This window comes from Alligator sinensis, unplaced genomic scaffold (assembly GCF_000455745.1).
Source record: "Alligator sinensis unplaced genomic scaffold, ASM45574v1 scaffold284_1, whole genome shotgun sequence".
Lineage (NCBI taxonomy): Eukaryota > Metazoa > Chordata > Crocodylia > Alligatoridae > Alligator > Alligator sinensis.
In genome coordinates, this window is record NW_005842105.1 from 1363485 (window position 1) to 1376224 (window position 12740).

General features: G+C 44.3%; 1 protein-coding gene across 1 annotated transcript in view; it reads left to right on the plus strand.

Moving 5' to 3' along the window:
- SMYD3 (SET and MYND domain containing 3) overlaps positions 1-12740 on the plus strand; it is a 705011-nt gene that overhangs the window by 1446 nt on the left and 690825 nt on the right. Inside the window, exons 2-3 of the mRNA XM_025205137.1 lie at positions 2751-2829; positions 4370-4489. Of these exons, the coding sequence (XP_025060922.1) occupies positions 2751-2829; positions 4370-4489 (199 nt within the window). The remainder of the gene's footprint in view (positions 1-2750; positions 2830-4369; positions 4490-12740) is intronic.

Here is a 12740-nt window from a genome sequence, read left to right on the forward strand (position 1 = left end):
TAACCTGAGCTCACCTGGAGCCTTACAACTCCACTGCAACCAGCAAGCCTCAGGCCTCCAAAAGATCTTAGGGGTCTGGGCTTTCCCCAGCCAGGACTGCGTGTCTGTAGTGGCTGGTGGTTATAAGGCACCTCCTACTCACCTTATATGGAAATGGAGGCATCAGGTTGACGTGCAGGCTGGGGTAGGAGGGAAAGGGGATGTAGCAAGTAAAAGTGTAGAGGTACCTGGGGAGTCAGATGTCTGGCAGGTTGTAGTGTGTCGTCGCCACCTGCAAGGAGCAGGGCAGGGGGGTGAGGCCATGAGCCGCCTGAACCCTGGCTGCTCAACAAAGGAGAAGGCCTGGCCATCAACTTCAAGCATCTCCCCAGTGCTCTGAGTGACCTCGCTTGCCTTGGGAATGTGCCTCTCTGTGTGCCCACCTTTCCCTCACTGTTCCAGGGTGGCCTGCCTCTGCTTCGGGGGGATGGAGACTTTGGAGCGAGAGGGGGACTTATTTTTGGACATGCTTCCACTGGTGCCAGGTTAAAGAGGAACAAGGGCAAAGGGGTGGTGCCTGCAGAGATGCATCAGCATCCCTGTGGTGCTTGTGCATTTCGCTTCCTTGCCCCGGCTGGTTTTCACTCGGCAGTGCAGGCAGGTAGCATATGTGAGATCATCTGCCGGACCACACCTTCTGGGTTGCAGGTGCATGTGCAGATGCTGCCTTTTCCACCTCCTCAGCAGGCAGAGGCGCAGCAACAGGAGAAGCGGACTCAGTTGATCCACTTGCCTCCACAACCTCTGCCTCAACCTCCAAAGTGCCTTATGGGGAAGGAGACCTGGTTCTAGAGAAAACTTGAGGGGTGTGGGGCACAAATGCAGCTGATTCTCCCTCCTTCCCCAGAATTTCCCTTGCTGTGGCACTCAGATCCAGATCCAGCTCCAGCTTTTCCTCTGGCACTGGAAGACTCGCACTGGAAGTTGAAATTGTAATGCTGGTGCTGCTTGTTGTTATGGTGGTGGTGCTCAGGATTGTTGTTATTATGGCAGGTGTTATTGGAGGGGATGCAAACACTGCTCCCATCTCCTTGGTGCCATTAACAGCAGAAGAGGCATGGCTACTAGTTGTTGGAAAGAGGCTGTGTCTTCTAAGTTTTTTGCGGGGGAAAATTAGAGCTCTCCCTCTGCCCCTCCTCTGCCCTGGCCAGAAGAGTGGCCGTCTGCCTTTCCAGCATGCCTCATGTTTGGTGTGCTGGAAAATCTATGTGTGTTTCTGTAATGTAATGTATGTATTTATGTAATGCTAGCCAATTGCCCATCAAGAATGGGGAGTAGGCTGGCTCCTCCCTCCCCTGTGTCAGGCCTACTTCTCCCCCCACCACCACTGTGTTGGCCTGTGTCGGCCCTGAAGGCAGTGATGACAGAAGGGGAGAGGGATGGGCCTCTTCCCCTGCTGCCCCCCCCAGTGTCCCAACCACCCCCCCACGCTACTGCTGCCACCTCCAAGGAGCAAGGTGGGGAGTGAGGCCAGCTCCAGTGGCTTTCAGTCACCCAATCAGAGCACGAATAAAGCATTATGGACCAATAGACAGACTAAGGCTTTTATAATCTTAGAATATAAATATATGTTCTGTAATATATGTTGTGCTTTCCTGCAGAGTCAGTGCAGACTGTCAGGGAAAACACAGATTTCTTTTACGTGGAGAAAGACTTACAGAGAATAACAAAGAGCATTTTGGAGGACGAATAAATTGAAAGGAATGGATTAGGAAAGGGTATTAGAATATTTTGGAAAGGTTTGGATCCCACTTGCTAGGAACAGACTAGCAAGTAGGAAGTGAGAGCTTTCCTGATGCTGCTGGAGGACACAGCTCAGTAAGCTGACAAAAACACAGCTGACAAAGCTAATTTCAAGCAATGCTTTTATGTTCCTTCTCTGTCCCTCCCCCAGAGCAGAAGGAACCTCAGGAAAGGATCAGTCACTGGCCAGCTACACATCAGAGCAGTCCTTCCCTCCTCTTCCTCCTCCTTCTTAGTTTGTATTTCCCTGCAAGCCTGGCTTCGAAACTTTTCAAAATGTTTTAGTTGTTTTGAGTGCTCTCGCTTAGTTTTGAAGCTGTTTCAAAGCCTTGTGTTTCATTTTAGTTTCGGTGTTTTGAGCTCGAAATGCATTGAAACACCTTCAAAACGAAAGGTCTGTCAAGATTTTGCACAGCCCTAATACATGTTCATGCCAGTTCTCTTACTAAATGATCCTATTAACAGATTTTAAATAAAATGCGAGTAAAATAAATGATACAGATGTATAGTCAACCTGTAGTGCTGAAGTCACTGAAAAAGTTCTCAAACATATAAAAATGTTGCCTTGCATTTTTGGGTACTGTTCTCAGTTAACTACTTCTACAGCTGCTGTTTATATGGATGAGTAATACTTTTTGAGCGGGAACAAAAATGTAACAGAAAACCTCATAGTATTAAAGGAATATAATATGTGAATTAAATACACACGGTAATCACACTGTAATCCATGTATAAAATAGTCCCTTCAAATATACAGGCATGGTGTGATAATATGCATTATCTTGTTCGATGTTTTGGGTGTTACATAATGTTAATTATGATGATGCTGTATGTAGACAAGTAAAGGAGGCAGAAAAAAATAATGGCCCAGTGGAACTTTGGACAATTACTTTTCAAATATGGGAAAAAATGTAATATTTTGTTAGGTTGTTTTTTAATTTTATTTAACTTTTATCTCTTTTTTTCAGTTTGCTGTGCTATAGATGTAATATACCACTTGGCAAAATGCATGATGATGATCAGCTCTTTAAAGAAACTGGCTGATCTGTATGTTAAATATCAAAGAAGAATTGCAGACATTTCCTGATCCAAGTTTAAATCTGGTGACTGCTATACCTTTGAGTAACAAGAATATTATTATTCCAGAAATGGTTTTCATGTGATACTTTTGGTGCTTAAATGTGGTCATATTCAAAGCTTAGTTCACTTCTGAATCACTCTGTGTCTGTAAAAAAAAAAAAAAAAAAAAAAAAAAAAAAAAAAATCAATTTGCCTCCCACTTTTGGTTTTTTGTTTGCTTTTGTTTTGGTTATGGCAGAAGAGTACAGGTGGTGACTCAACCTTTTCCCCAAAGCCTCTGCAGAAATTTGAAGGAAACAAAATATCATGACATTTTTAAATTTAACCATAAAGCTTCTGTATGTATTTTCATATGCATCTATACTTGCCCAAAGATTCTATATCACTCTAACTGGTCTCAGTATATTATTTTTCTGCATAAACCACTCAAGATGCATGTGCTGAAACTGAACCCCTACAATAAAAATGAAACCAACATGAAAATTGTTTTAAGGTTCTTAGCAACCAAGTTCTACTTTATACTTGCATAATTAGTAGCAGATTGACTTGAGTCAGTGGATTATGTATTCTGAGCCCTGTGCCCTGAAAGGGCCTACATTTTTGTGGGGGTCATCAAACTGGTTAATCTGAAAGGGAGTTTTATTGGGTTTCATTGTTCTTGTTTCCATAGGTGTTGTGTAGGCAGGGCACGGGGAGTGACCGCCCCCTCCCCTCCCCCCTGAGAAGCACCAGCAACACGTCCGGTTTGCTGCCGTTGCTCCCAGTTTGCAATTGGCCACTGGGATTGGATTGCCCCTCCCCCCTGGTCGGCTATCAGCCGCTGAGGAACGGGGCGTCCCCCACCCCTCCCGTTGGCAATTGGCAGCTGGTGCCTCCCCCCCCCGACTGCCCATGAGCATTTCTGAGGCACTGTCTTAATCTGCCTCTCATCACCAGTGATTGATTAGTCAGGCATCAAAATTGAACTGTAGGACAAGCTGTATAACCACAGGGCTTTTATCTTTAGCTTTAGCTTTTTCTTTTTCCTTTTTCTTTTGAAACGCTATGTTCAGCTAGGGATTTTTGTTGGATCTTGATAAAGATCATGTGTGTAATGAAATGTGCCATGCAGCATAGGTGCTTCAAGCCAGTCTCCTACGAGCTCTTTCATGTTGAATGTGGTATACCTGGGCTTAGCAGAATTCAACGTTTACTTTTTAAAAGTTTTGACAGATAATATCAATTTTTATTTTTAAGCTTTTATTTTTAGTTGTATTGGTTTTAAATGTTCAGGATTGCGTGAATGAGGGGAGTGGAGGTGCACACGTGCTTGTGTGTGTGTGTGTGTGTGTGTGTGCGCGCGCACATACACACAGAGATACGTACACACAAACACATCTGCTTCCTCCTCCAGCACAGCACACATCAGGTGTGGGGGGAGTTGCTGTACTGCCAGGCTCTCAGCTCACCACCCAACCCTTGTACACGACACCGCCAAGCTTAGTGCCTGCTTTCCTTTGTTCCGCAGTGGTCGCTGCCACATCCCAGCAAGGAAGCTGGTTGCTGAATTGGCATCTGCCTCCTGCAGACAGTGGCTCACCCCTGCCCAAGCTTGCAAGGGAGGACCCAGCTGGCTGGCACTCCACAGGTACCAAGCTGGGGAGGTGGGGCTGACACGCATATGCACACACCCCAACCCCAACCCCCTGCCCTCCTTCCAGCTGCTCAGCAGGAGCCATCTGGGCATTGTGGCAGCTGCCACTTCTTACATCCCCTTTCTGTAAATTTTGATTATTAACAATGGAAATATTTTTGTCAGTCTGTGAGTGTGAGGTGAAATCACCATTTAGCTGACAAAAAATCAAATCCTGCCAAGTCTAGTATACCCCAGATTTCTGTGCTCATGAAAGGCACCAAAAACATTCTCTTGCTTTCTCTACAGTACTTGATTACCTGTCAGTATTTAAATAGTATCTGCTATACTTTACAGTTGGCAGGGGTGGGAGAAGGTTAAAATCACACTTTTGCTTTGTAAAGTCAGGTTAACAGCCTTCTTCTAGCCCCTGACAGCAGTCAGGATAACAGGACATCTGCATGTTGAAAAAAAGCAAATGAATAGTAGCAATAGCAGGAGGACAGATGACCCTGCTTGTCTTGTATGTGTACACGTAGCACATCTGGAGCCGGTACTGCTCTTTGTTTCCTCATAGAGGTTTTTGGAGTCTGCTACTTGTGTATGGTTTACAGTTATGGGTCTTTAAGACATAGAGATCACTAATTCAATTCTTGCTGCAAATAATCCATTTAGAGCTGTCATGTTAAAAATGTAGCAAAATGGTTGTCAACATCAGGGTTTGAAACTGGGCCCCCCTTGTTCTAAAATGCTTAGGTATCTAGTGCTGCAAACCAAGTTATCTGGTGCTATGAACACAAAGGCTGTCTGGACTCATGAACCTCTTTGTGGTTGCATTTGTGGCAGGATAAATGAGCCTGCATGGAGCTCTTTGTTGCTGCAGCTAGACCACTTCTGATGCTTGAGCTAGCCTGTTTGAAACTGGCTTGGGTATCTCTATGCTGCACAACAATTAACGGTGTAGGCACCCTGAATTAGTGTGGGTTTAAACAAATATTGCCATCAACTTCAACAAGATTGCTAACGTGATTAATTTGACTAGGTCAGTGGTTGGCATTGTTTTCCAGTGGCAGGCCAGGATGGTCCAGCTTTGGTCCAAGGGCGGCTGGTGTTAGGACCTGGCCATTGCTGCTGCCACTACTACTACTGCTTGCACCCAGCTGTTGCACAGGATGAGCAAACCCCCCTGCCTCTGAATGCCACTGAGGCCTCCACTGCTTAACGCTGCCAAGACATCAGCTCTGTGGGCCAGATCCAGTAGCTCTGTGGGCTGGATTTGGCCCAAGGGTTATAGGTTGCTGACCATGGATTAGATTATGGTCCTCAACTGGCATATTTGGAGTAGTGTTCAGAGGTCCCAGTTGGAAAAGTTGGATTGATGTTGTTGTTGTTGTTTTTAAATTCAAGAGAATATGACATGAGGTTATAGTGAAAGGCTTAAATAGTGGAAATGTACATTAGAGAAATTAGTATAAAGTATAAGTAGTAATCTGTGCCAAATGCTTAGAATACAACAAAGGTGTAACTGTCTTCCTGCATTGAAAATTACTACAAAATAGCATTTTAATTTCATCCAATGTAGCTTCATTTTTTAAATATTGTTTTAAATTTATATACACACAACACCTTTTCCTCCAATGATAAAACCAAATAAAAGTACAGTACACAATATTTACTCTATTTATGGTAATCTTCCTTTACCTCCAGCATGTGAATATCCCACACTTACTAAAATTGTCTGATCGGTTCAGTGCTGTAAAAGGAATATGTATTAAGCTCTTTAACCATGCCAAGCCCTTATATTGCATGAGGGTCATTTTACTGTATGTGAAAATGAGTTGAAATTATTTGGACTTTCTCTCCTATCCACTAAGTCCGTGTAACAATCCCCTGGCTTCCAAGCTTATATACATGGATGCCAAGGGTTAAAATCATCCCTAGTGTTGCAGGAGAGGGCAGGGAAGCTACAGATGAATTTGTCACTGTCCATGATCCTTTATGTACATAGACAATAAGGTATATGATGTTAACGTGATATTTTATATTTAAAACAGCCTTTTGCTATTCATTCTTTGTAATTGGTTTAAAAAGAGCTGTTAGCTAACATTTGATTGCTCTATAATTAGTGCTCAGAGGTAGTGGAGTTGATCTATGTTGGAGAGAGAGAGATCAGCTGTTAAAAGCCACATGACTTGTGCAGAAGAGAGAGAACAAGTTTCTGAATCCATTAATCTGCCGTGTTCATTATTTGCATAAATGCTACTGTCAGTACTTCAACAGGTTTATGTGTGACTATTTCTTAAGGCAATATCAACCACATTTTATTCATAGCGGATTGCACATGAGGCCATTATCAGCAAGCCATTTGATTGTGAAGCTTATATCCAAAGTCAGGAAACTAGAAACAGGTATTCTGTAATAGAGTAGGAAAGGGAGCTATTTAAAATGACCACTTCATCAGTGCAGATGTACAGTGGAGCAGCTGTGTAACCTTCAGGCAATCATTTATATACATTAGTGAATGCACTGGTCTATACATGATCCCTGTGGGACATATTAATATAGTTTGCCTGTTTTTGACAGAGGATTTGCATGCCAGATTACATTAAAGTACATTATGGAATAGGTCATAAATGAGATTGATTAAAATGCTTGAAAAGCCTATATACACATCTATTTTTCATGACTTGTGTGTTTGCTTTTGTAACTCTCAATGCAGAAAATGTGTGTACTCACTTCCTTCTATAAAAATATTTTTAAAGTATATCTAAGTCTGGGTGTCTGTTAGGGAATATATTTGGTGATCTTGGCAGAGAAGGTAGGTTCCGGGCAGATAATGGTTTTCCAGATATGGCCCTGTGAAGGAATTCACTGTGGCAGAAACGCTGCGAGAAGTTTTGCTGGCTCAGTCAATGCGAGCCCAGAAATACCGACAGCAGCTCTGCTGTCCTTTCAAGTGAATGGTGCAGTTTGGGTGGTAGAACTGCATGCACATGCACATGCACATGTATGTGTACTTGAGTGTGTGAGGGGTATATTAGTAAAGGGGAGTTTGTTGAAGTGCATAAGCAGCAGTGGGCAGAGATGTTTTGCCTGAATAAGTTTAAAAAAAAAAAAAAAAAAGTCTGTTTCTGCAGGTTCCTTTGCAGTTTTCTGCTTTTTGACTTGGTCTCTTCCATCTAATATCAGCATGGTAAAGATCTGGAAATTTTCTGCTCAGCTTTAAACAAAACAAAACAAAACACCCCCCCCCCCCCCCTTTTCCTTACTCCCCCAAATTGTTGACTTGAACAGCGGCTGTCCACCCCTATGTATGTAATAGCTTGATGATACCAAGTGGCACATTTATGCTTTATGTTTTAAGAATAAATGCCAACTACATTTGGTTGAAAACTTTCACAGTCTGTATCTGTTTGATATACTGTTGATCAAACAGTAAGATGCTAAGGAGTCCTATTGGAGAATTACACATCTTAATTCAGTATCCAGGTGGAATGACTCTGAAAACCAGATGTTTGCTTCCTAGGGGAGGAAGAATACATATTGCAACACTTTACTGAAGGCTGCTTCCAATAGAGGAATTGGATTCCACATTATAGTTTCTGTTCCTTGTACATTCAGAACATATTTTTGGAAAGGCTTAACACAACTTTTTTCAGTTCTGAAAACTGGAAATTCTTGCAAGGAAGTTTGTGCAAATTGTGGGCATGCTGATGCTATCCTTATTCACCCTGTCATGGAAAATCTAAGAGGCCATCTCATTACTGCATGCTGTTCGTTTCATGAAGCTATTGTTTTCATGGACAACAATTCAGGTATTGAGCTGATTATTCAATATTTTCAGTGTAAATTGACCTATTTACAGACAGGCATTTTATTCAAATGAGCTCAAATGTTTTGAGGTTTGAAACTGAAGCTATTGTTCTTGGTTGGCTAGCCAGCATGTATAGACACATGGTAGAAAATGCACAGCTAAAAGGAAGAGCACAGTGTTTTAAGACATTAGGTTTTAATTCTTCTTCTCTGCAAAACTAATGGAGTGGCCATGTTGTAGAAAGCTAGCACTTAAGTGCAGGTATCAGAAGACTGTGGGTCTGTATGCATGTAATCACTAGTTAGTTGTCACTAGTACGTATGTCTGCCTCGAGAAGATACATACGTGGAATGGTTGGGTGCAGGGCTATTCATTGCCTGAACTTATCCAACTTTTGAGTCACGATTGTCTTGTTTACCCTCTCTTTCTGTCTCCCACTTCTGGGGGGGAAGAAGGATAGGGGGAGACGAAAAGGTTCAATTCCAAAATTTTTCTGTTTATTTGGGAAGGGCTCAGCGTTTGCATCAAATGAATGGGCCAGCTCAGTCATGTTTTTTTAAAGCAGTATGCACTTATATATGATGGAATTACAGATTTTGAGGTTGGATCAGAAATAATTTGCACAAAAGTTAAGAGTCAGGTAGTTGCTATTCTTGGCTTAGAGACATACATACATGGGTGATCTGTATTTGCTGATAGCTTAGGACTTTTGGGTGGCAGTGGGTTTGAAATAAAGTAGCAATTTTTCTAATTTTTGTAACAAACTCTTGTATTCTGATCTATTTAATTTTTTTTATTGGTTAAACAGTACATCATCATGGGTAGGACTACTAATCACATTATCTTTACAAACATAATGGATAAAAAGAGGTAATAGCTGTGTTAGTATGAAGTTAAGCAGAAGGCAGGGCAATGTGGCACCATGTAGACCAAGGGTCGGCAGCCTATGGCCTCAGCAGGCAGATTGACCCATTTGGGTCAGAGGCAGGCAGTTACATGGCAGACAGGCACTAAGACCTAGTCACTGCCCCTGCTTTTTTCCAGTGGCTTCACAAAGAAAGAGTCTATAGAAGCCTATGCTAGTCCCTGTGGCAACTGTTGCCAAAGCCCTTTGCTGATGCAGGGAGAAGTGTTGGCTGAAGACACTCTCCCCATATGTCCACAGGGAAAAAGCAGCGGCAGTGGTGGGCATCTTCCCAGTGCAGCCACTAGGAAAAGCAGCAGCAGTGGGTGGGTCATAGTTTGCCAGCCTGCTTCTGACCCCAACTGGGTCAGTCCAGCCTGCAGCCTGGAAAAATTGCAGACCATTATCATAGACCAGGGGTGGGTAAAATTTTGTCTGGCCCATGGTAAGTTCCTTGGTCTTGGGCAGCCCAGGCTGTGGCACGTGCTGCTGGTCCTGGTGTCCCTGGGTACACAGCGGAGCTGGGGCAATGAAGTCACCGAATTCACTTCCTGGGAGCCCCAGCAGTGGCAGCTCCTTCTGGCTGCTGGCTCTGCTGCTGAGTCCCCTGGCCTGTCTGACCCGCACTCACAAATAGGGGTGGGACCTGCCTGGGCAGGGCGCTCAGCTGGGAGGGTGGGATGGGGCTGTGGGCAGGCAAGGAGTGGCATCTGGAAGTGGGATGGGTGGGTGAGGCCAGGATCACAGGGCGGTGAAAGCATGGTGCTGGGGCCTAGGGCAGTGCCAGTTCCTCAGGCAGGGGTGTGCAGGGACCTGATCACAGCTCTGCCCCAAGATCCTGGCCCTGGCCCCACCTGCTCATTTTGCTCCTGGACATGGTTTCCCACTCGCCTGCAGCCCCATCCTGTCCACTGGCCACATGCCCTGCCTGCACGTGTCCTGGCCAGCCTCTGTTGTGACCCTGGGATCGTGGGGTGGTGACATTGTGGGGCTAGGGCCCAGGGAAGAGCCATAGCCCATTCTCCACATGCCTCTGCTTGCAGAACTGGTGTCTGTTGCAGGGGTATGCAGAGCCCAAGCCCCATGATCCTAGCCCTGGCCCCACTTCCCCTTCCCATTCCCAGATGCCACTCCCCAGTCACCCATGGCCCCATCCCAGCCACCAGGCCCAGCATGTAGCAGAGGCACTCTGGTGAACTGTTGTGGGAGGGGGTGCTGACCTATCCCACAACAGCTTACCAAAACTCCCTAAGTTGCCCTCTGGCTGAAATAATTGCCCACCTCTGTTACAGACTAACTTTTTCAGAGAGGCATGAGCTTTCGCAGACTGCAGCCTACTTTATCAGATGCTATGACTTGTAGAGAGTAGGGGTACCAAATAGATAATTTAAAAACAAAGGATAGGGAAAGGGGGAAGAGAGGAGGAGACATTACTCTGAGGGGTAAAGGTAGGTTGAACAAATCAAAGGGGATAAACATTGATGGACATAGGGTTTATAAAAGCTCATTCAGCTAATGGGATAAGAATCCATAATTGCTGTTGAGGCCATACTTAACCCAGCTCTGTGAATGACTTCTTGTTCCAGAATTTTACACTTAAGTTGGTTTGTAAAGTTTTCTTGTTTAAGAACAGCTACTCAGTGATGGGATGTCCAAGGAGGTTAAAGTATTCCATCAATAACAAGCTATGTTGTTAAAATTTCGGTACTCCTATTTACTACCCATTCTGTGTGATTCCAGGTACAGCTTAGAAAAAAAAATCTCTCTATTTCCCAAGTGTAGGAGCAGGCAATGAGACTACATCTTAGATCTGAATTATATTAAGACCACCATTCAGAATGCTGTAATTTAGTTTGTCTGCTTTTTTGTTATTACTGTTACTAATTTAGGTATTATTATTAGGTTATCTTAATGAGAATTTGTGTAGGTAGACTTCATGGCTTTGTAGTTCTATACGGTATCGTGAACATGAAGGAAGCATTGATTCATAAGGACATTCCAAATAGCTCAATGAGTGTAGAATGAAATACAGAAGTCAATTACAGATGCTCTGTCTCTGTTAACCTCTATAACCTTTCCTTTCCTTTTGCTATGATGGATAGAGGGATCTATGTCACAAACTCACAAGGGTATCAATATGTATAGATGTCCGATCCTCTTTCAGATGGAGTTGTTAAATCACTCTAGGAGATGAAGACCCATGTTAATTTTTATTGACAGTATTTACTTAACTTATTTGAAGTGCCATGGTGTCTCCATCATTACGGTTTATTGAGTTTTGTATTGAAAATGGCTATTAAACCACTTTTATTTGTATTAACATTTTAAGTATTTTAGGTGTGAGCAGGATTATCTATACAGAGAATGAATTTTAATTAGTTTAAATAGGAACTGTATGGCAAATCTAAACTCTTTTCCATTCTGCCTAGCCAGTACATATTCTGAGCCTTGAAAAATAATTTCCATTTTAGAAATGGGGAACTTCTTGCATGGGGACAGGGATGGGTGGGGGCTGGCGGCTTTGCGGGGGTGCTTTGGGATTTGGGGGGGCTCTCCTCCCCTCAGCCAAAGGCTATCTTTAATCTCCTGACCCCCACTCCCAGATGAACACCATCTCCCCCATCCCCTGATCCCAGCCACCCTTCTCCTCACCCTATTAACTTTCAGCACCAACAAGCAGGGCTGCCCTGGGGGGGTGGAATCAGGGTGACCGCCCCAGGCAGTAGAGCCAGGCAGAGCGGCGCAGTGATTCTACGCTGCTGCTGTCTTTGTCCAGCCGCTTGCCCCCCCCCAGAATCTGCTACTGGCTTCCTTGCCTCCAGGGGCCAGGCCCTGCACAGGCTGATTTTGCCCCGGGCCCTGCACCCTGCTTGGGTTGTCTCTGTCAACAAGTGCTGGTAAAACTGGCATCAGGAACAGTTTGTGGGATCTGGGGGAGTGGCTGGCTGGTCTGCAGTGGGAGGTTGTTTGGAGTTGGGGGAAGGAGCCGGTGGGGACAGGGGGTCTAAAACTAGCCTGGTGCTGGGTTGTGGGCTTAGAAGAAGTGGAGCCCTAGGACTGTGGCCAGTAGCTGGACTTTCCCAGCCCTGGGGCTGCACTTGGAACATGCACAGAAGTTCAGGTGGACTGAAAGAGGGTCATTCTGAAGCACCTAAGAAGACAGGAGACTGGTTTTGATGGCCCAGGGCACCTTCCAGTGCTATATACCCAAGTCCACTTTATGTGAGAGGCAAGGATATTTTAGGGTGATATTGTTTAATGGACCAACTGTGTAGTTGGGATAAAGTTAGAGAAGCTTTTGAATGTAAGACAGTCTTCCTCAGACCTGGTGTTTTGAACCTCAGGAAGAATATCTTGCATTTGAAAGTTTGTCTAACTTTATCCCAACTACATAATTGGTCCAATACAAGATACCACCCTAAGAAATCGTTGCCTCTTCCATAGTTTCTGAACCGTCACGACTACACGACCGTCACTCTTACACTACCAAGTCCACTTTAGACATCTAATAGATGATGTAGGATCTAGTACTAAGTACATTTTTGATT